General features: G+C 43.8%; 1 protein-coding gene across 12 annotated transcripts in view; it reads left to right on the top strand.

The window, feature by feature from the left end:
- The window catches only part of serac1 (serine active site containing 1), a 178187-nt gene that overhangs the window by 100608 nt on the left and 53566 nt on the right, over window positions 1–24013 (top strand). For 7 of the 12 annotated variants that reach the window (XR_015758475.1, XR_015758478.1, XR_015758476.1 and 4 more), the window contains 3 exons: window positions 3202–3410; window positions 7734–7860; window positions 12116–12216. Coding sequence is in view for 8 of the 12 variants with exons in the window: in XM_087991483.1 (XP_087847609.1) it covers window positions 3202–3410; window positions 7734–7860; window positions 12116–12216 (437 nt within the window). In the remaining 4 variants the exon portion in view is untranslated. The remainder of the gene's footprint in view (window positions 1–3201; window positions 3411–7733; window positions 7861–12115; window positions 12217–24013) is intronic. The other 5 variants (XR_015758479.1, XM_087991484.1, XM_087991481.1 and 2 more) reach the window with 1 other exon arrangement.

The following is a 24013-nucleotide window of genomic DNA, read 5'->3' as shown; positions in this document are numbered from 1 at the left end:
ATTTCAATGTCCACTGGCAAGAGTAACTCGGCAGCACTGCTACTGATTGAGCTGGATTCTAAAGGACATAGCTGTAGTTTGGGACTGTGGCAGGTAGTGAGGGAACCAACAAGAGGGAAAGACCTACTTGACCTCACCTTCATGAATCTACCTGCCATAGATGCATCTATGCAAGACAATATCAATAAGAGTGACCACCTCATAGCCCTCGTGGAGATGAAGTCCCTCCTCCAAATTGAGTCAAAAATCACACAACACCAGATTGTAGTCCAACAGGTTTAATTTTAAGCATTGGCTTTCGGAGTGGTTGTGGAGTATAAGATTGTAAGACACAGAATTTATAGCAAAAGTTTACAGTGTGATGTAACTGAAATTATGTATTGAAAAAGACCTTGATTGTTTGTTAAATGTCTCATCTGTTAGAATGACCATGTGGGTTGGTGACGATTCACCACGGCACATTCGCCGCCGTTGATTAGCCACTGCCGATTTGCCACCAGACTTTCTCCGCTGGGGTCATTTGACCTCTGGAGACTATTCGCCACCGGAAATATATATATGTACTGATTGTTTTCCCTCCCGCCTGTTCTTTCATACTTCTCAGTCCCCTTTATTTATATAACAACATAGTACATATTGATAAAAAAAGGTGAAATAAGTATCATTTTATTGGTTTATACATAAAAATGAGTTACAAACACTTGCGGTGGCAAATCGTCCTCAGTGGTCAATGGGCAGTGGCTGAGCGTCCTCGGCGGTGAAAGGGCAGTGGTGAATCGGCGGCAGCAAATGGTCCCATCCCGGACCATGTTGGTTTTGGTTCTTTCATATGTAAATCTCAAAACCTTTTTTTTAAAAGTTACCTTCTCAAGTGAACTTTAACAACTACCAACTGTCAGCCCAGATAATGTAATGAAGGTGTGAGTTCCCCTATGTGATACTGTTTGTACCACAATGTTTCAACTGATTCTAATCTAAAAAAATGAATTTACAGAATCTCACATGGACTCATGCAGTTTTTGAGCGAAGTAGAGTCATAGAGATGTACAGAATGGAAATAGACCCTTCGGTCCAACCTGTCCATGCCGACCAAATATCCCAACCCAATCTAGCCCCATCTGCCAGCACTCGGCCCATATCCCTCCAAACCCTTCCTATTCATATACCCATCCAAATGCCTCCCAAATGTTGCAATTGTACCAGCCTCCACCACAACTTCTGGTAGCTCACTCCATACACATACCACCCTCCGCACGAATAATTTGCCCCTTAGGTCTCCCCTATATCTCTCCCCTCCCACCCCAAACCCATGCCTTCTAGTTCTCGACTCCCCAATCCCAGAGAAAATACTTTGTCCATTCATCCCATCCATGCCCCTCATAATCCTGCAAACCTCTATAAGATCACCCCTCAGCCTCTGACGCTCCAGGGAAAACAGCCCCAGCCTGTTCAGCCTCTCCCCTCAGCTCAAATCCTCCAACCCTGGCAACATCCCCGCAAATCCCCCCTGAACCCCCTCAAGTATCACAACATCCTTCCGAAAGGAAGGAGACCAGAATTGCACACAATATTCCAACAGTGGCCTGACCAATGTCCTGTACAGCTGCAACATGACCTCCCAACTCCCATACCCAATACTCCAACCAATAAAGCAAAGCATACCAAACACCCTCCTCACTATCCTATCTACCTGCAACTCCACCCTCAAGGAGATATGAACCTGTACTCCAAGGTCTCTTTGTTAACCAAACTCCTTAGGACCTTACCATTAAATGTATAAGTCCGGCTAAGATTTGCTTTCCCAAATGCAGCTCCTCACATTTATCTGAATTAAACTCCATCTGCCACTTCTCAGCCCATTGGCCCATCTAGTCTAGATCCTGTTGTAATCTGAGGTAACCGTCTTCGCTGTCCACTACACCTCTAATTTTGGTGTCATCTGCAAACTTACTAACTGTACCTCTTATGCGAGCATCCAAATCATCCAAAAAGTGGAGGGCCCAGCACCGATCCTTGTGGCAATCCACTGGTCACAGGCCTCCAGTCTGAAAAACAACCCTCCACCACCACCCTCTGGGCGGCACTTTGGCACAGTCGTTAGCACTGCTGCCTCACTGCGCCAGAGACCCTGGTTCAATTCCTGCCTCAGACAACTGACTCTGTGGAGTTTGCACATTCTCCCCGTATCTGCTTGGGTTTCCTCCGGGTGCTCCGGTTTCCTCCCACAGTCAAGATGTGCAGATCAGGTGAATTGGCCATGCTAAATTGCTCGTATTGTTAGGTGAAGGGGTAAATGTATGGGTGGGTTGCGCTTCGGCGGGTCGATGTGGACTTGTTGGGCCGAAGGGCCTGTTTCTACACTGTAAGTAATCTAATCTAATCTAATCTGTTTTCTACCTTTGAGTCAGTTCTGTATCCAAATGGCTAGTTCTCCCTGAATTCCATGAGATCAAACCTTGCTAATCAGTCTCCCATGGGGAACCTTGTCGAACACCTTACTGATGTCCATATAGATCACATCTACTGCACTGCCCTCATCAATCATCTTTGTTACTTCTTCAAAAAACTCAATCAAGTTTGTGAGACTTGATTTCCCACGCACAAAGCCATGTTGACTATCCCTAATCAGTCCTTGTCTTTCCAAATACATGTACATCCTGTCCCTCAGGATTCCCTCCAACAACTTGCCCACCACTGAGGTCAGGCTCACCAGTCTATAGTTCCCTGGCTTGTCTTTACCACCCTTCTTCAACAGTGGCACCACGTTTGCCAACCTCCAGTCTTCTGGCACCTCACCTGTGACTATCGATAATACAAATATCTCAGCAAGAGGCCCAGCAATCACTTCTCTAGCTTCCCACAGAGTTCTCGGGTACACCTGATCAGGTCCTGGGGATTTATCCACCTTTAACTGTTTCAAGACATCCAGCACTTCCTCCTGTGTAATCTGGACATTTTGCAAGATGTCACCATCTATTTCCCCACAGTCTATATCTTCCATATCCTTTTCCACAGTAAATACTGATGCAAAATATTCATTTAGTATCTCCCCCATTTTCTGTGGCTCCACACAAAGGTGCTGAGTTGTCCATCCTTGATGGAGATGCATGTGTCCAAGATTGAGACAGTTAGTCGAGAGTAGTCCATGTTGAGTTTGATGGTGGGATGAAACTCATTGATATCACTGTGTAATTTTATCAGTGACTCCTCGCCATGGGTCCAGAGGAAGAAAATGTCAACGTACCTGATGTATAATGTTGATTGGAGGTCCTGTGTAGAGAAGAAGTCTTGTTTGAACCTCTGCGTAAAAATGTTGGCATATTGGGGTGTAAATTTGGTCCCCATGGCTGTTCCCCCATGTGTCTGGATGAAGAACTGGTTGTCAAAGGTTGTGATCGAGGATAAAGTGGGTGAGTTGTAGGACGGTGCTCGGAGATTGGCAATTGTTGGTGTTGAGTACTAAGGCTGTTGTCGCGATGCCATCATTGTGGGGGTTGCTGGTGTCGAGTGAAACGTCCACTGTGACGAAGAATGTTCCTGGTTTGACTGGTCAGTGGGTGTTGAATTTCTGTAAGAAAGGCGGACTTCAGGACAGGCAGCAACGAAATGTGGCCGAGCAGAGGTACCCATGGGGATGGCCTCAAAGGGGCCCTTGGCTCATGTCACACTACAGGTGACCCCATTGCACTATACACACACTCCTACACACACTCCTATACACACACACACACACACACACACACTCTCACATTAGATTAGATTACTTACAGTGTGGAAACAGGCCCTTCGGCCCAACAAGTCCACACCGACCCGCCAAAGCGTAACCCACCCATACCGCTATATTCACCCCTTTACCTAACACTACGGGCAATTTAGCATGGCCAATTCACCTGACTTGCACATCTTTGGACTGTGGGAGGAAACCGGAGCCCCCGGAGGAAACCCACGCAGACACGGGGAGAACGTGCAAACTCCACACAGTCAGTCGCCTGAGTCGGGAATTGAACCCGGGTCTCTGGCGCTGCGAGGCAGCAGTGCTAACCACTGTGCCACCGTGCCGCCCACATATATCCATTTAAATTCACACACATGCACCCACTCTCACAAACACTCACAAGCCCCCACCGCCTCTCCCCCCACCCCACACACACACACTCGCGCGCGCGCTCTCTCTCTCGTTCTCGTTTGCTCTCTTGCGCTCTCTCTCTCGCACACACGCATCCATGAAGATCTGTGTGCTATCAACAGCATCAGAATCATTCTTGAACACAATCTGCAACCTCATAGCTTGGCATATCCCTCGCTCAACCATTACCATCAAACCAGGAGATTAATCTCGGTTCAATGGAGACTGCAGGAAGGCATTCCAGGAGCACCATCAAGTACACCTAAAATTGAGATGTCAAACTGGTGAAACTACCAAACAGGGTTACTTGTGTGCCTAAAAGCAAAAGCTACAAGTGATTGATAACTTACTGAACCTATAACCAACGGATCAGATGCAAGCTTTGCAGTCCTGCCACATCCAGTTGTGAATGGTGGTGGACAGTTCACTTGAGGAGCTGGCTCAACAAATATCCCCATTTGCAATGATGGAAGAAACCAGTACATCAGTGCAAAAGATAAGACTGAAGCATTTGCAACAATCTTCAACCAACAGTGCTGAGAGGATGATCAATCTCTGCCTCCTACAGGGGTCTGCAGCATCACAGATGCCAGTGTTCAACCAATCCAGTTCACTCCATGGTGGAGGCCTTGAACAAGCTGTGGGCTGTAATAATAATCCAGACAGCATACTGAAAATTTGTGCTCCAGAACTTGCTGCAACCCTAGCCAAGCTCTTCCAGTACAGCTACAACACTGACATCTGCCTGACATGTGGAAATTTGATCAGGCATATCCTGTACATAAAAAGCAGGACAAATCCAACCTGATCAATAACCACCCCATCAGTCTACTCTCAATCATCAGAGAGAGGTGGAAGGTGCCATTAAAAGTGCTATCGAGCATCACCTACTTAAAAGCAACCTGCTCACTGATGCCTAGCTTGGGGCCCACCAGAACCATTCTCTCCTTACTTTGGTTCAGACATGAACAAAAGAGCTGAATTTCCAATGTGAGGTGAAGTTGACAGTGGGGCCATATTTAGATTTAGATTACTCTATTTAAATTTAGATTACTTACAGTGTAGAAATAGGCCCTTCGGCCCAACAAGTCCACACCGACCCTCCGAAGAGCAACCACCCAGACCCATTCCCCTACATTTACCCCCTCACCTAACACTACGGGCAATTTAGCATGGCCAATTCACCTAACCTGCACATTTTTGGACTGTGGGAGGAAACTGGAGCACCCGGAGGAAACCCACGCAGACATGGGGAGAATGTGCAAACTCCACAGACAGTTGCCTGAGGCGGGATTTGGACCCGGGTCTCTGGCGCTGTGAGGCAACAGTGCTAACCGCTGTGTCAGCGTGCCACCCACCAAGGAATCCTAACAAAAGTTGAATCAATGGGAATTAGGGGAACATTCTCTACTGGTTGGAGTCACATCTGGCACATAGGAAGATGATTCAGGTTATTGGAAGTCAGTCATCTCAATTGCAGGATATCTCTGCAGGAGATCCTCAGGATAGTGTCCTAGACCCAATTATCCTCAGCTGCTTCATCAATGATCTTCTCACCATCGTAAGGTAAGAAGTAGGGATGTGCACCAATGATCACACAACGTTCAGCACCATTTGGGACGACTCCGATATTGAAGCTGCACATGTCCAAATGTAACAAATTCCAGGCTTGGGCTGAGAAATGGCAGGTAACATTCAAGCTGTAAATATGTCAGACAATGACCATTTCTAGTGAGACATAATCTAACCACTACTCCTTGACATTTAATATTGTTACCATCACCGAACTGTCAATATCATGGAGGGTTACCATTGATCGGAAACGCAACTAGACTCGCCTTATAAATGTGTTGGTTACTAAAGCAAGTCAGAGGCTCAGAATACTGAAATGTTCTCTTCTTGAGTCCCCAAAACCTGTGCACCATCTACAAGACACAAGTCCCAGAGTGTGATGGAATATTCTCCACTTTCAACACCAGTAATACTCAAGAAACCTGACACCATCTAGGAAAGAGCAGTCCACTTGATTGGCACCACATCCACAAATATCCACACTCTCCAGAACCCCCTGGTCCTCACCTTCCAACCCACCAACCTCAGCATACAATGCATCTTCCTCCATCATTTCCACTACCTACAAACAGACTCCACCACCAGAGATATATTTTTCTCCATAAATATAGATCATTCCCTCCTTGACTCCCTTATTAGGCCCCACGCCCCACCCCCCACCTCCGACCCCCAACTCACCCTCCACACCCGGCACTGTCTCTTGCCACCGCAAGAGGTGTAAAACCTGCACCCACACCTCCCCCCTCATCTCCATTCAAGGCCCCAAAAGATCCTTCTACATTTGACAGAGATTTTCCTGCACTTCCCCACACATCATCTACTGTGTCTGTTGCTCTCTATGTGGTCCCCTCTACATTGGGATGACAGGACAGCAATTTGTGGAACATTTCAGAGAACATCTATGGGACACATGCACTAAACAACCCCACCGCCCTGTGGCCGAATACTTCAACTCCTCCTCCCACTCTGCCAAGGGCAGGCATGTCCTGGGCCGCCTCCACCGCAAAATCCTAGCCACTCAATGCCTGGCACCTCTTCCGCCTCAGGACCCTCCAACCACATGGAATCGATGTTGATTTCACAAGTTTCCTCATCTCCTCTCCCCTCACCTTATCCCAGATCCAACCCATCAACTCTGAACCAGCCTCTTGAATGACTGACCTGTCCATCTTCCTTCCCACTTATCTGCTACACTCTCCATTCTGACCTATCACCATCACCCTCCATCTTCATCTAGCTATTGCATTCCCAGCTACTTTCCCCCCCTCAGCCCCAACCCCTCACATTTATCTCTTCAGCCCCCTTGCCATCCCCCACCCCCCAACCCCACATTCCTGATGAATACCTTGTGCTTGAAACGTCGACTCTCTTGCTCTTCAGGTGCTGCTTGACCAACTGTGCTTTTCCACCACCACACCTTTTGACTGATCTCCAGTATCTGCAGTCCTCACTTTCTCCATATATTCTAATCACCTGTCTGAAGAAAACATTCCGGCACCACAGTGGCAACACCTACCTATAAGAGCAACAGTACAGAACACATCTCTCAGAAAGGCACAGTAGTCTTAAATATGGTGATCAAAAGTAATGGGGGAAGACAGTAGAATGGAATTGAGAAACACATTAGCCATAATCAAAATGCAAAGCAGACCTGATTGACATAATTGTCTAATTCTGCTCCTGTGTTTTGTGGAATTCTGGTCTCAGTGTCAATACCAAGTATCCATCAGGTATTCTGACCTTACATGAAGATACTAGTGCAATAAAAAAATTTGCACTTCTCTTGACTACAAATTTTGATCTGATTTAACCCCTTATTTTTCCGAGCCCTTATATACAACAATAGAATCTGTTTTATTAATGGCTCTCTCTCATTGTGATAAATTCAACATACTGGTTTAATAATTAAACAGCAACACAGTAGCAACTTAGAATTATTTACTTTCATCAATCTCGGGCTATACTAATTCAAAATGTTGTACAGCTTTTTTGCATACTACAGATGAATACAGATGTTGACCTTTTTTTTCTTCAGTCAGTCAATCAAAGCAGATGTTCTTTTCATCCATGGTCTGCTGGGGGCAGCTTTTAAAACATGGCGACAGAAGGACCACAGTAATATGGAGGATAAGGATGCTGATTACACAGAATGTTGGCCAAAGGTACCAGTGATATCTGTCTAAACTGTTCGCATTTGACACCCTTTTGTTTGTCTTTTTTATATTTTTTAGATTACATTACAGTGTGGAAACAGGCCCTTCAGCCCAACAAGTCCACACTGACCCACCGAAGCGCAACCCACCCATACCCCTACATTTACCCCTTACCCAACAGTACGGGCAATTTAGCATGGCCAATTCACCTGACCTGCACATCTTTGGAATGTGGGAGGAAAGCGGAGCACCCGGAGGAAACCCATGCAGACACGGGGAGAACGTGTCAGTCAGTCGCCTGAGGCGGGAATTGAACCCAGGTCTCTGGCGCTGTGAGGCAACAGTGCTAACCACTGTGCCACTGCGCCGCCCACACTTTATACTTACCCAGCTATGAATGTAGAAACTCATTTATGATTATCTCAATTGTTCTTTACTAAATAAATCATTCAGCTCATTGCTCCTGTACTTTTTTTTTCCTTATAATTCTACCCCCTGCTTTCCTTCATAGGCCTGGAATTTTTCCTCTTCAATTATTTGATTTCATTTAGAACATTACTGTTTAATCTCTTCAGATATCTGAATAGCAGTAGTGTATATTTTGAATATTAGCATATTTAATTTTTCATCATGAAAGTTCCCAAGGATGACTGATTGTCAAAAGCATTATACAGCTGATACATAATAAATTTATGCACCCAGCATGAGTGTAAAATAAAAACAATGAAATGTTCCTTCCTGAGAACATAACTATGTCTGACATTTTCATTTATTTCACTGGTAAATGATCTCTTTTCACTCATAGATAGAACAGTATGCTGCCAAATAATACTGTGCAAAGTAAACTGTTGTTGTCTGGGTAAAAAATATCTTGGATTTATGACAATGAGTGGGAGAGCAAATCTATGTCAAAGGACTTGTATGTTATATAAATTATTGCATTTGTAAACAGGTATAGCGGCCTATTTCGACACCTTCAAGCTTGCGTTGTTATGCTACTTTTGAACATGATAGGACAGAAAGTCCAAATAGAACAATTCTTTATCCATCATCAGAATTGAAGTGAATTCAGGTTTCAGGACCATGATTTTCTCTAATATCATACTTCCATACAGTTAGACTATTGGGAAATCAATCAAACTATTCAGTGGTATTTTTGTTCTCTGATATCTTCAGTCATGTAATTCATGCAGAGAATGAAAAAGTGTGGTGCTGGAAAAGTGCAGCATGTCAGGCAGCATCCAAGGAGCAGGAGAGTCGGCATTCTGGGCAAACGGTCTCCACCAGCAATGTAGCGGGAAAGGAGGCAAAGAGATAAATAGGGTGCTCAAGGTAAGGCGGGGGGAAGGTAGATGGGATGGCGATTGGTTGATGCAGGTGAGAGGTAATTGTGATGTGTTAGTGGGGATGGTGAAGTGGATAGGTAGGAAGGAAAATGGGATGGGTAGAACAGGTCAAGATGGAGGTGCCGAGTTGGCGTTTTGGACCGGGGATGAAGTGACGCGAATTTGAAAACTGGTGAAGTCGATGTTGATGCTGTGTGGTCGTAGGGTGCCAGGGTGGAAGGTAAGGCATTCTTCCTGCAGCTGGCGGTGGAGGAGGGCCAGGATTGGCATGTCTTTGGGAGAGTTGAAGTGTTTGGCCGCAGGGCGGTGGGGTTGTTCGGTATGTGTGGACCAGAGATGTTCCCTGAACCGCTCTGCACGTTGGCACTCTGTCTCCCCGATGTAGAGGAGACAACACCGAGAGCAACGGATGCAGTAAATGAGACCAGTGAACGTGCAGGAAAATCTCTGCCGAATTTGAAATGATCCTTTAGGGTCTTGGATGGAGGTTTTACACCTCGTGTGGCGGCAAGGGAAGGTGCTATTTGTGAAGGGTGGATTGGCAGGGACAAGGACCTAACAAATGAGTCACAGAGGGAATGGTCTCTGCAGAATGCATCTCGGAGTGGGGAGGGAAGTATATTTTGAGTGGTAGCACGCACCAACAATTCCACTGCCCAGTGATGAACCACTTCAGCTCTCCCTCACACTCCCCTAAAGACGTACAAATCGTCCACCACCAAATCAAAGCCACCCACAAACTGGAGGAAGAACGTCTCACCTTCTGTCTCAGGACCCTACAACCACACGGCATCAACACTGACTTCACCAGTTTCCAAATCTCCCTTCCCCCACTCATCTCAGATCCAACCCTCCAATTTGACACCTCTGTTTTGACCTGTCCTACCCATCCATCTTCCTTCCCACCTATCCATTCCACCTTCCCCACCTAATTACTTCCCACCTGCATCCACCTATCACCATCCCACCTAATATGCCCCCAGCCCCATCCACCCTCCTACTTATCTGTCAGCTCCCTTCTCCTTCCACATTCCTGATGAAGTGCTTATGCCCAGAATATGAAGTAAAGATGTCCATGGATTTATCATGAAGCCACACGATTAACTTGATTGGATGTGTATGTAATTAATTAATACTATAATTGGTTTGTAATAACTAAAGGTGGGTTAAATGTACAAACGTGTCTGTTCCCCTTTGTTTAGTGGAGAGGCTTTCTCCTCACCTGTGTAAAATAATTCATTTAGTCATGTTGGGGTGGAATGAAGAAAAGTAAAATGTATCCAGTGGGTGGTGGGAATCTGGAATGCACAGCCTGGGAGTATAATAGAGAGGAGAAGCCTCATGGCTTTTAAAGAATACGTAGATGATCACTTGAAATGTCATAGCAAGGTTATGGGCCTAGTGCTGGAAAGCAGGATTAATATTGATATATGGGTGCAGATTCTTTGGATTGATGCGACTCTTCTGCACTCATTGACTTAATGGTGGAAAGAACCCAAGGATACACAACTGCCTTAAACAGAGCTGTCATCAATTATTGCCTACAGGATTCTTGAATTAATGGATTGAGAAAAAAATTGTTTTGCTTTAGGCAGATTTGACTTGGAAAGTTGGAAAGCAGAAGAGAGGAAATAAAAGCTGCACAGTTATACATTTTACATAGTGTTTGCAAACTATGCTCTCTGGATGTCAACTGACAGCCACCTGATTTTCTTCTATATTCAGTGAGGTCTCGCCCATTCTCTAGACTAAATCTGATCTCTGAACTGTGGAAGAAATCTGCACTTTGTGATGTTCAGAGGCTGCATTCAATCCCTTCCTCCTTAACTAGCAGAACACAGCTACACATCGAACTGGCGGTCAGGAACAGACACACTGCACATACACAACCCCTTCTACCAGAACTAATAGCAATCTGTTCCTTTTCTGCTGTTGTATTTAGAACCTGCAAAGTCACATTGCGTCCTTTCTAAAATGTTTAAAGTGAGATGTATGTCAACTACTTCAATGCTGTATGGACTGTATGCAGAAGTTGGAAGCATATTTCCAAAAGTGGGAATCCAGTCTCCAAAAGTTCAAATTCCAAGAAATTGGCAGGAATTTCTCATCCCTCTAAATGCCTCTTGGAGCAATGTTGCAATGCAGTAATTGAGGAGGCAGCATCAAATTTTGCATGCTATCTACCAACATGGCAGGTGAGGATCTCAATCCTCTGAAAAACAAAAACAGCATGAACTTGGTATAAAGTTACTGTTGATCAGTATTCTGGTCACGACTTTGGAATGTAGTTGATACCTTAAAATTATGATGGTTTTATTTCCCTCCCACACTCCAATTGCAAAGAAGTATGAAGGTTTTAAACATTATATTGTTGATACTCCTGGCCAGTTGTTTTCAAATAAACAGGCGCAATTATGTACTTTTCATGTCTTCCATTGAAAGCATTGATTTTGTAGACAGTATTGATTCAGTATTGATTTGTGGGTGGCACGATGGCACAGTGGTTAGCACTGTTGCCTCACAGCGCCAGAGACCTGGGTTCAATTCCCGCCTCAGGCGACTCTGTGTGGAGTTTGCACATTCTCCCCGTGTCTGCGTGGGTTCCTTCGGGTGCTCCGGTTTCCTCCCACAATCCAAAAATGTGCAGGTTAGGTGAATTGGCCATGCTAAATTGCCCGTAGTGTTAGGTGAAGAGGTAAATGTAGGGGAATGGGTCTGGGTGGGTTGCGTTTCGGCGGGTAGGTGTGGACTTATTGGGCCGAAGGGCCTTTTTCCACACTGTAAGTAATCTAATCAATTTTCTACACTTATAATTGGAGCAATGTAAAATGTCATATATTATGATTGAGTTTTAGAAGTCAATTTAAATGATTTTTGACTTTTAACTTAATGTGTCTATATTGCTGATTTGCATTCAGACCTGGTTGGCTGCAGACTGCCCCAATCTCAGAATATTGTCAGTGGAGTATGACAGCCACCTTAGCGACTGGAGATCCAAGTGCCCTGTGGAAAATGAAAGGTACTACACTTGGCTCTTATCTAATATTATATCTATCTACAATATTGACATAAATTCTTTAAAAACATTTTATGAGCAATATCATGTTCTGTGGATACTTCTAGGCACATAGAACATAGAAGAATACAGCGCAGTACAGGCCCTTCGGCCCTCGATGTTGCGCCGATCCAAGCCCACCTAACCTACACTAGCCCACTATCCTCCATATGCCTATCCAATGCCCGCTTAAATGCCCATAATGAGGGAGAGTCCACCACTGCTACTGGCAGGGCATTCCATGAACTCACGACTCGCTGAGTAAAGAACCTACCCCTAACATCTGTCCTATACCTACCCCCCCCTTAATTTAAAGCTATGCCCCCTTGTAATAGCTGACTCCATACGAGGAAAAAGATTCTCACTGTCGACCCTATCTAAACCCCTAATCATCTTATACACCTCTATCAAGTCTCCCCTAAACCTTCTTTTCTCCAATGAAAACAACCCCAAGTGCCTCAGCCTTTCCTCATACGATCTTTCTACCATACCAGGCAACATCCTGGTAAACCTCCTCTGCACCCGTTCCAGTGCCTCCACATCCTTCCTATAGTATGGCGACCAAAACTGCACACAATACTCCAGATGTGGCCGCACCAGAGTCTTATACAACTGCAACATGACCTCAGTACTCCGGAACTCAATTCCTCTACCAATAAAAGCCAGTACGCCATATGCCTTCTTCACCGCACTATTTACCTGGGTGGCAACTTTCAAAGATTTGTGTACATGGACACCAAGATCCCTCTGCTCATCCACACTACCAAGTATCCGACCGTTAGCCCAGTACCCCATCTTTTTATTACTCTTACCACTTTACATCAATGGTTACTTTTGCTGCACTATCATTATTTTCCATTGTAAACATTGATGATAATTATGGCAGTCAGTTTACAGAAGAGATAATAAATAAAAGAGTAACGGGTTAAGAAAGGAAACTGGGAATTCTCCCCACTCTTCTTTTATAAGTTTCAGGATCATTTACATCTGCCTAAATAGTTATTACACATCATTTGAGTGGCAGCATCTATACTGCAAGCCTTGAGTAATACATGGTCATGTTAGCATAAATTGTGTACGCAGGTCCACATGGTTACTTTATGGTGAAAATGCTGCGAGGTTAGAGACCACAAACTTGAATTCAGTAATGATACCAAATATTTATAATGTTTAAACCAATGTGGAACTTCTTTTCATAAATCGTATGCAGTACGCAATGATCACCTTGAAGAATGGGATGCAAAACGTACAATGAAAATTACCTTCTATGAAATCTATAGACAAAATATAAGCAGTTGATGATATTCAAGTCTGTATTTCATTCCACCATGTCAAAGTGAAGAGGTATTGTAATTTTGATCAGGGAATTTATTACAGTAGTAAGGCAGGATGACATATTAGAAAGGTCCTCAAACGAGGCCAAATGGGTAGAATTTAATAAGCAAACAGGAACAATCACATTGGTGGGAATTTACTCGGCCTCCTAAAAATCCAAGAGAAGTACAATAGTAGATGTTGAGGGATATTTCAAGGAAGAGGAAAGTAATAAGGTAGCGATAGTGTGGGATTGCAACTTATCCAACATTAACTGGGTTAGTTGTAATATGAAAGGTTAGAGAGATCGTAATTCTTAAAATGTATCCAGGGCAGTTTTTTAAGCCAGTATATAGAAGGCCCTAAAGAGAGGGGGTAATCCAGAACTTAATTTTAAAATTGGAGGTGTACTGGACAGCGAAGAGGGTTACCTCAGATTACAATAGGATCTTGACCAGATGGGCCAATGGGCTGAGAAGTGGCAGATGGGGTTTAATTCAGATAAATGTGAGGTGCTGCATTTTGGGAAGGCAAATTTTAGCAGGACTTATACACTTAATGGTAAGGTCCTAGGGAGTGTTGCTGAACAAAGAGACCTTGGACTGCAGGTTCGTAGCTCCTTGAAAGTGGAGTCGCAGGTAGATAGGATAGTGGAGAAGGTGTTTGGTATGCTTTCCTTTATTGGTCAGAGTATTGAGTACAGGAGTTGGGAGGTCACGTTGCGGCTGTACAGGACATTGGTTAGGCAACTGTTGGAATATTGTGTGCAATTCTGGTCTCCTTCCTATCGGAAAAATGTTGTGAAACTTGAAAGGGTTCAGAAAAGATTTACAAAGATGTTGCCAGGGTTGGAGGATTTGAGCTACAGGGAGAGGCTGAACAGGCTGGGGCTGTTTTCCCTGGAGTGTCAGAGGCTGAGGGGTGACCTTATAGAGGTTTACAAAATTATGAGGGGCATGGATAGGATAAGTAGGCAAAGTCTTTTCCCTGGAAGTCTTAAAACGTATTAAGGTAGAATAGTCCTCAGGACCTGAGAAGTGTATCTCAGGAGTTTGAATGAGGCTAGGGAGGAAATTGCAGGCAGCCTAGCAGAGACATTTTTATCATCAACAACCAGGGATGAAGTGCCCGAAGGTTTGGAGGGTGACTAATGTTGTGATAGTATTTAAGAAAGGCTACAAGGAAATGCTTGACAAAACCCATCGTTGAGCATAACATCAGCAGTAGGTACGTTGTTAGGGGGATTTTGAGATAGGATCTATAGGCATTTTGAGAGGCAAAGACTCTTACGATAGTCAGCATGGGAAATTTGTCTCGCGAATTGGATTGAGGTTTTTGAACGGGTGACCAAGAAAGTACATGATGTAGACATTGTCGATATGTATTTCAGCAAGCCCTTGACAAGGTACCACGTGGTAGATTGATGAATAAAGTTAAGTTTCACAAAATCAAGGCGAGCTAGTCAATTGGATACAAAATTGGCTTAAAAGGTAGAAGGCAGAGGATAGTGGTAGAGGGTTGTATTTCAGACTGGAGCCCTCTGACCAGCAGTGTGCCACAGACATCAGTGCTGGGTGCGCTGTTATTTGTTATTTACATATGATTTGGATGAGAATTTAGGAGATATGGTTAGTAAGTTTGTGGATGACACCAGGAGGGTAACACCCAAAAAGTTAACTTCTCCCCTTCCTGATGCTGCCCAGCTTGCTGTGCTCTTCCGCCTCTTGCTTATCTACTTTGGATTCCAGCACCTGCAGTTTTATTTTTGTCTCTGACACCAAGATTGGCAAAAAAGTGGACAGTGTAAGAAGGTTATGTGGAAATGCAATAAGATCTTGATCAAGTGTGCCATTGGGTTGAGGAATGGCAGGTGGAGGTTAACTTAGGTAAATGCAAGGTATTGCATTTTGGTAAATCAAAGCAGGACAGGACTTGTATAGGGCTCTAGGATGTGTTATAGAACAAAGAGATTCAGTGGTACAGGTTCATAGCTCCTTGAAAGTAAGGTCACAGCTGGACACTATGGTGAAGAAGGCTTTCAGCATGCTTGCTTTCATTAGTTAGAGCAGTGAGTGTAGAAGCTGGTACATCTTGTTGCACAAGACATTGGTGAGGTGACATTTGGAGTACTGCATGTAGTTCAGGTCACCCGAGAAAGAAAGGATATTATTAAACTAGGAAGAGTGCAGAAAAAATTTACTAGGATGCTACCTGGACTGGAAGGTTTAACTTATAAGGAGAGGTTGGATAGGCTGGGACGTCTTTCCCTGCAGCATAAGAAACTGAGGAATGGCCTTGAAGAGAATCGTGAGAGACAGAAATAAGGCAGATAGCTAACAGCTTTTTTTCCCATGATAGGAGAGTCTAAATCTAGAGGGTGTAGATTGAAAGTGAGAAGGGAGAGATATAAATGGGCGTAGGGGGGCATTGTTTTTCATACAAGTAGTGATCAGTGTTTGGAACAGGCCACCAGAAGTAGTAATGGAAGTTAGTACAATTTTATAATTTAAAAAACATGATAGTTACATGGATGGGATAGGTTGGAGAGATATGGACTGATTGCAGGCAAATGGGACTAGTTCAATTGTGAAAGCTGGGTGGCATGGGCAAGTTGGGCCAAAGGGCCTGTGTCCATGTTGCACACCTCTATGAAGAAGGGCATGTGCCCGAAACGTCGAATCTTCTGTTCCCTAGATGCTGCCTGACCTGCTGTGCTGTTCCAGCAATAAAGTTTCAGCTTTGATCTCCAGCGTCTGCAGACCTCACTTTCTCCCCGCACACCTCTATGACTCTATAAGAAGTGCTAAAAGGAGAAATGAAAAGATACTGGCATGTAAAATAAAGGAAAATATGAAGTTGTTTTACAGATACATTAAGGATAAAAGGATAACAAGAGAAAAGGTAAGATTTGTTAAGGAATACAGTGATAATTTGTGTGTAGAGTCAGAGTTTGGAGTTAGGATTCTAAATTAATACTTTGATGTATTGAGAGGGAAGATATGGGTATTGAAAGGGAAGATATGGGTATAGAAATCAGGGAAAATGTGATACAATTAAAGGAATTAGCACAGATGGAGAGGATGTTCTGTGTGGTTTGGCAAATATAAAAGTCGATCCATTTCAAGAGCTGTATGACATATATCCCAGGTTGAGTGATACAAGAGAGAAAATAGCAGGGTGCTTTAAAAAATGTTCAGTTCCTCTCTGGCCACAGGAGAGGTGCTGGAGGACAGCCAATGTGGTAATGTCATTCAGGAAGGGAGCAAGGGATAAAACAGGACACTACAGGACAGTCAGTCTAACCTCAGTGGTGGGGAAATTACTGGAAGAAATTCTGAGGGAAAGAATTAATCTACCTTTGAAAAGGCAGAGAATCATCAAGATCAGAGTAATTTTGTTTGGGAGAGATCATGTCTGACCAACTTAATTGAATTTTCCGAAGAGGTGACCACGTGTGTAGATGAGGGCAATGCTTTTGGTGAAGTCTGTTTCTACTTCAGCAAGGTTTTTGATAAGGTCTCGCATGGAAGACTGATAACTAACTGAGAGCCCGTGGCATGCAAGGACCTTTGGCAAATTAGATCCACAATTGACTGAATGGCGAGAAGCAGAGGGTGATGGTTCATGGATGTTTTTCCAACTGGAAGTGTTGTCCAGTCAGGTATCAGTGAGTTAAGCGCTTGCTGTTTGTGTCTTTTATAAATGATTATAAGTGGTTTAGATTTGAATGTAGGAGTGTTGATCAATAAGTTTGCAGATGATTCAAAAATGGTAGGTAGCCTTGGACTACAAGAGCATGTAGATGAGCTGGTCAGATGGGCTGATCAGTGGTGAATTGAATTCAGTCTGGATAAATGAGATGATGCACTCAAGCAGGACAAATTAAGCAAGGGAATATGTGATTGGTCCTGGGAAGCACCGAGGATCATAGGTACTTTGGTGTGCATGCACACTGCTCCTTTAAGGATCAGCACAAGTGGATAAAGTGGTTAAAAAGGAGTACTGATATTCTTGCCTTTAGTAGCCAAGGCATAGAGTTTAAAAGCAGGGCAATTATACTGGAACTGTATAAAATATTTTGGTTTGGCCACAACTTGAATATTTGTGCACTTCTCGAATCCACGTAACATTAATTGCATTACCAAGGCACACAAGACCACGTGCTAGGACGTGGGATAGAAATAGTTTGATTGTTTTTGACCAGCACAAACACAATGCCTGAATGGCAATTTTCTGTGCAGTAGATCTGTGACTGCATGTTGAATGTCAGTTGATTTGATGGAATTAAATTATTTCTTTTGAAATGCAAAATGTGCATTCTGTGTTTAGATCTCCCTTCAAAAAAAAAGCTTTAAGTTGTTGAAGATGGTGAGGCAGTGTGTTGTCATAAGTTCAATATCAGTAGAATGTGATTATATCCTGCACTTTTTATGAAATCTGGCAGTTTCCCAACACTGCATTATGTCATCTGTTGGGTGATGCTCATTAGAAATGAGGCACTAACGAGTTGAGGAAATCCATCCTATTATTTTATATTTTCTAGCACTTAGTAAACTATCTATATAAACACAGATTTGTAGCATTTCCTTGTAGACCATTAATGGGACACAAATGAGGGAAAGGAAAGAATTGCATTTATATTTCAGGCAGTCATGAGCTTGTGCCTTTAGTCATTGGAATGTGAGTCATTTGCCTTAACTTCTACAATTGAATGAGATGATGGAAAGAAAGTATTCAGATATGGCAGATGGAGTTTAATTTGGATAAACATGAGGTATTGCATTTTGGTAATACAAACAAGGACAGGACTTATGCAATTAATGCTAGGGCTCTGGGTAATGTTGTGAAACAGAGAGACCTAAGGGGCTAATGTACATAATTTTTTGAAATTTGCATCATTTAGCATGCTTGCCTTCATTACTCAGACCTTTGAGTATAGGAGTTGAGACATCATGTTAAGGTTGTGCAGAACATTGGTGAGGCCTATTCCAGAGTACTGTGTGCATTTCTGGTCACCCTGTTATAGGAAAGATAGACAATAGATGCAGGAGTAGGCCATTCTGCCCTTCGAGCCAGCACCACCATTCATTGTGATCATGGGTGATCATCCTCAATCAGTATCCTGTTCGTGCCTTATCCCCATAACCCTTGATTCCACTAACCTTAAGAGCTCTATCCAACTCTTTCTTGAAAGTATCCAGAGACTTGGCCTCCACAGCCTTCTGGGGCAGAGCATTCCACACACTCACCACTCTCTGGATGAAGAAGTTTCTCCTCAACTCTGTTCTAAGATATTATTAAACGGGAGAGGGTTCAGGAAAATTTTACCAAAATGATGCCAGGAACGGAGGGTTTGAAATGTACAAATAGACTTAAAAGACTGAGACTTTTTTCACTGGAATTCTAAAAGGTTGAGGGGTGACTTCGAGATTATAAAATCGTGATGGGAATAGATAAGGTGAACGACATGTTTTTTTTCCCTGTGGTGGAAGAGTTCAAAACTGGGGGGCATTTGTTAAAAAGGTGAGAGGAGAAAGATTTAAAAAGGACATAAGGGGCAACTTCTTTTTGTGTGTAAAATGAGCAACCAGAGAAAGTGGTGGATGCAGGTACGTTTACAGTGTTTAAAAGACATTTGGATAAGTTCATGCACAGGAAAGATGTGGATGGATGTGGGCCAAGCTCAGGCAGGTGGGACTAATTTAGTTTGGGAACATGGTCAGCATGGACTAGTTGGACCGAAGAGTCTGTTTCCATTGCTGAGATACCAGGAAAAGTCTCACTTCTTCAGTGCCTCCACGTATTTGTATTCAGTGTATTGTATTTCCATTGAATGTAATGTACTCGGAAACAGACTTAATCTTTGAGACCAATACTAAGGAAAGGGAACTGTACCCTTGTGGCAGTCTTCGCCCAAATGTTCTGAGATCAGTGACTGGAGCATTGTCCTTGTAAGTTGTATAACTAGGACTGTAGAGATGGCTTTAAAGTCAATATTGTTGGTGGGGGTGGGGTTAGTATCGATCAGGGGAAAGCCACAGCGGCCATGTTTTGGCACTGAACCTGGCTCTGTGGCTCAGAAGGGAAGCAGGGAGAACAGGAGATCAATAGTGATTGGAGATTTAATTGTGGGAGGAACAGACAGGAGGTTCTGTGGTTGCAAGCGAGACTCCAGATGGTGATTTGCCTCCTGGCTGCCATGGTCAGGGATGTCTCTGATTGATTGCATCTACAGGATTCTTCAGGATGAGGGAGAGCAGCCAGAAGTTGTGGTACAGGCAGGGAAAGGGAGGAAGACCTGAAAAGAGAATAGCGGGAATTAGGTTGGAAGCTGGAAAGCAGGATGAACAGAGTAGTAATCTCAAGATTGCTACTGGCGCCACGGGCTAATGAGGCGAGGAGTAGAGAGCGCGAGTGTAGCTGAACACATGGCTGCAGGAGAGAGGGGTTCAGATATATGGATCATTGGGATGCCTTCTGGGGAAGGTAGGACCTGAACAAGAAGGACGGTTGTACGTGAACTGGAGCAGCACCAATATCCTGGGCGGGAGGTTTGCTCGAGCTGTTCAGGAGGATTTAAACTAGATTGGCAAGGGGGGGGTGGGAACCTGAGCTATGGATCAGGTGATGGAGTAGGTTACATTACTTACAGTGTGGAAACAGGCCCTTCGGCCCAAAAAGTCCACACCAACCCTCTGAAGAGCAACCCACCCAGACCCATTCCCCTACATTTACCACTTCACCTAACACTACGGGCAATTTAGCATGGCCAATTCACTTAACTTGCACATTTTTGGACTGTGGGAGGAAACCAGAGCACCCGGAGGAAATCCACGCAGACACAAGGGAGAATGTGCAAACTCCACACAGACAGTTGCCTGAGGCGGGAATTGAATCCGGGTCTCTGGCACTGAGACAGCAGTGCTAACCACCAGTGAACAGCCAGATACAGTGTGCAGAGAGTCTGTGAGGAGCAATAAGCACTTGATAGGGCAAAGTTGTAGTTAATGTGAGATTGAAGTGTGTCTATTTTCATGCAACTAGTATCAAGAGTAAGGCTGATGAACTTCGAGCATAGTTGGAACAATGATGTTGCGGCCGTTACGGAGACTTAGATATCACAGGAGCAGGAATGGTTGTTGCATGTTCCAGGGTTAGATGTTTCAAAAGGAATTGGCGGCAGGAGGTAAAGGAGGTGGAGGGATAGTATCACAGCTGCAGAAAGGGAGAACGTCAAAGAGGATTTGTCTACAGTGTCAGTATGGGTGGAAGAAACAGGAAAGGAGCAATCACTTTTGTGGGAGATTTCTGCCTGCCCCCAGTAGCAACAGAGACATTGAGGAGCAGATTGGCAGGCTGATTTTGGAAATGTGTAGAAGTAATAGTTAGGGTTGTTGTCATGGTGACTTTAATTTTCCTAACATTGATTGGAACCTACTTTTTTTTAGTACTTAGTTCAAATAGTTTGGATGGAGCAATTTTTGTCAGTTGTGTCTAGGAAAGGTTCCTGATTCAATAGATAGATAGGCCGATTAGAGGGGAGGCCATATTGTATTTGGTGCTTGGCAACGAACCATGCCAGGTGTCAGATCTTTCGGTGGGAGAGCATTTCAGTAATAGTGATCACAACTCCTTGACCTTTACTGTATTCATGGAGAGCAATAGGAGCGGATGGTATGGGAAAGTACTTAATTGGGGGAAGGGACATTACAGTGCTATTAGGTAGGAACTGTGTGCCTTGATTGGGAACAGTTGTTCTCGGGGAAATGCACAGCAGAAATGTGGAGGTTGGTTAGAAAGCACCTGCTGATAGTGCTGGGAAGATTTGTCCCACTGAGGTAAGGAAGAGATAGGTTGACAGAACCTTGGGTGACAAAGGATGTGGGACATCTAGTCAAAAGGAAGAAGGAAGCTTACTTAAGGTTCAAGAGGCAAGGATCAAATAGGGCTTTAGGTGGTTACAAGGCACCCAGGAAGGAACTGAACAATGAACTTGGAGGTAGAATGGGGCATGGAAAAGTTTTAGCAGCTAGGATTAAGGAAAACCCAAAGTCGTTCTACACTTAAGTGAGGATCAAGTGGATGGCCGAAGTGAGAGTATGAGGAGAAAGTGAGGTCTGCAGATGCTGGAGATCAGAGCTGAAAATGTGTTGCTGGAAAAGCGCAGTAGGTCAGGCAGCATCCAGGGAACAGGAGAATCGACGTTTAGGGCATAAGCCCTTCTTCAGGAATGAGGAAGTGAGAGTATGGCCGATCAGGGATAGTGGAGGGAACTTAACGCCTGTAGTTGGACAATGTAGGAGAAGTCCTCAATGAATATTTTGCTTCTGTATTTACTACTGAGAGGGACAGTGTGAAATAGACTGATATGCTCAAATAGTTTGATGTTAGGAAGGAGGATGTGCCGAAAATGATGAAAAACATAAGGATAAATAAATCCGCTTGGCCAGACGGGATGTGCCCTAGGTTATTACAGGAAACGAGGAAAGAGATTGCTGCACCTTTGCCAATGATCTTTGTGTCCTCACTGACCATTGGAAAGTGCCGGATGCTTTGAAGGTGGCAAATGTTATTCCCTTGTTCAAGAAAGGGAATAGGAATAATCCTGGAAATTACAGACCAGTCAGTCTTAGGGCTGTGGTGTGCAAAGTATTGGAGAGGATATTGAGAGACAGGATTTATGATTACTTGGAAAACCATAGTTTTATTAGAGATAGTCAGCATAGCTTTAAGAGGGGCAGGTTATGCCTCTCAAATCTTACTGAATTCTTTGAGGATGTGACAAAACAGGTTGATGATAGTAGAGCAATGGATGTGATGTACATGGATTTTAGCAAGGTGTTTGATTAGGTTTCCCATTATAGGCTCATTCAGACAGTAAGTAGGTATGGGATGCAGGGAAAAATGTTTGTCTGGATACAGAATTGGCTGGCCCTTTAGAAGACATACGGAAAGTATTCAGCCTGGAGTTCGGTGATGAGTGGTGTTTCGTAGGGATCGGTTCTGGGACATCTGCTGTTTGTGATTTTTACGAATGACTTGGCTGAGGAAGTGGAAGAGTGGGTTAGTAAGTTTGTCAGTGACACAAAGGTTGGTGAAGTTATGGATAGAGTGGAGGGCTGTTGTAGGTTGCAACAAGACATTGACATGCAGAACTGGGCTGCTAAGTGGCAGATGGAGTTCAACTAGGAAAAATGTGAAGTCATTCACTTTGGAAAGTCAAATTTGAATGCAGAATACAGGTTTTAAAGCAGATTTCTTGGCAGTGTGGAAGAACAGAGGGATTTTGGGGTCCACGTCCATAGATCCCTCAAAATTGCCACCCAGGGTCATCAGGTATATATTAAGAAGGTACGTGGCGTGTTGGCTTTCATTAGTAGGGGGATTGAGTTTGAGAGCCGTGAGGTTATGCTGCAGCTGTTCAGAGTCCTGGTTAGACCACACACTTGGAATATTGTGTTCAGTTCTGGTCACCTCATTATAGGAAAGATGTGGAAGCTTGAGAGAGGGTGCAGAGGAGATTTACCAGGATGCTGCCTGGACTAGATGGCTTATGAAGAACGTTTGAGGGAGCAAGGATTTTTCTCATTGGAGTGAAGAAGGAAGAGAGGTGACTTGTTAGAGGTGTACAAGATATTGAGAGGCTTGCACAGAATGAATAGCCAAAGACTTTTTCCCATGGCGAAAATGTCTATCATTTGGAGGCATAATTTTAAGATAATTGGAGGAAGGTTTAGGGGAGATGTCAGAAATAGGTTCTTTACCCAGAGAGCGATGGATTGCATGGAATGCACTGCCAGCGGTGGTAGTATAGTCAGGTGCATTAGGTACATTTAAGGTCTTGGATAGGCACATGGAAGTTAGTACAATGAAGGCTATATAGGTTAGTCTGACCTTAGAGTTGGATAGAAGGCCCTCAAAACATAGAGGGCGAAAGGGCCTGTGGTGTGCTGTACTGACCTATGTTCTTATGTTCTAAGTACTGAAGGAGAGTTAATCTAAGAAGAGTTTTGTGAAGTTATAGGGAAATGAAAAGACAATAGTATGGGTAACAATGCATGTAGTAGTAAGTTGAGTGTGACAGGAAGGGGCAGCTTATACAAACATAAGAACTGATAAGTATGGTTAGATCAGGAGAAAGTTGAACAAACAAAGGGAAAGGAGAATTCAGGTGAATGGCAATTCAGAAATGTCAAGGCAAAATCTAAGACACTAAAAGTATACATCAATGTGGGCAAAGAAAAGTTCAGTGGGACTGGAAGGACAGATTTTATTGTAATAGCGCAACAGACTATAAGAACGTGGGACAAAGGAGCAGGAATGGGCCATTCTGCTGTTTGGGTCAGCTTTGCCATTCAGTGAGATTATGGCTTATCTTCTACTTCACCATTTTTCTGCATTCCCTTACCCTTGATCTTTTTTAATATGTAGAAATCTATCAGTCTCA

Source organism: Chiloscyllium plagiosum, unplaced genomic scaffold, assembly GCF_037043375.1.
Source record: "Chiloscyllium plagiosum isolate Xiang-an unplaced genomic scaffold, Cpla_swu_hap1 HiC_scaffold_10, whole genome shotgun sequence".
Classification (NCBI taxonomy): Eukaryota; Metazoa; Chordata; class Chondrichthyes; order Orectolobiformes; family Hemiscylliidae; genus Chiloscyllium; species Chiloscyllium plagiosum.
Note: the sequence above shows the minus strand (reverse complement) of the source record. Positions and strands in the feature narration are given on the sequence as shown.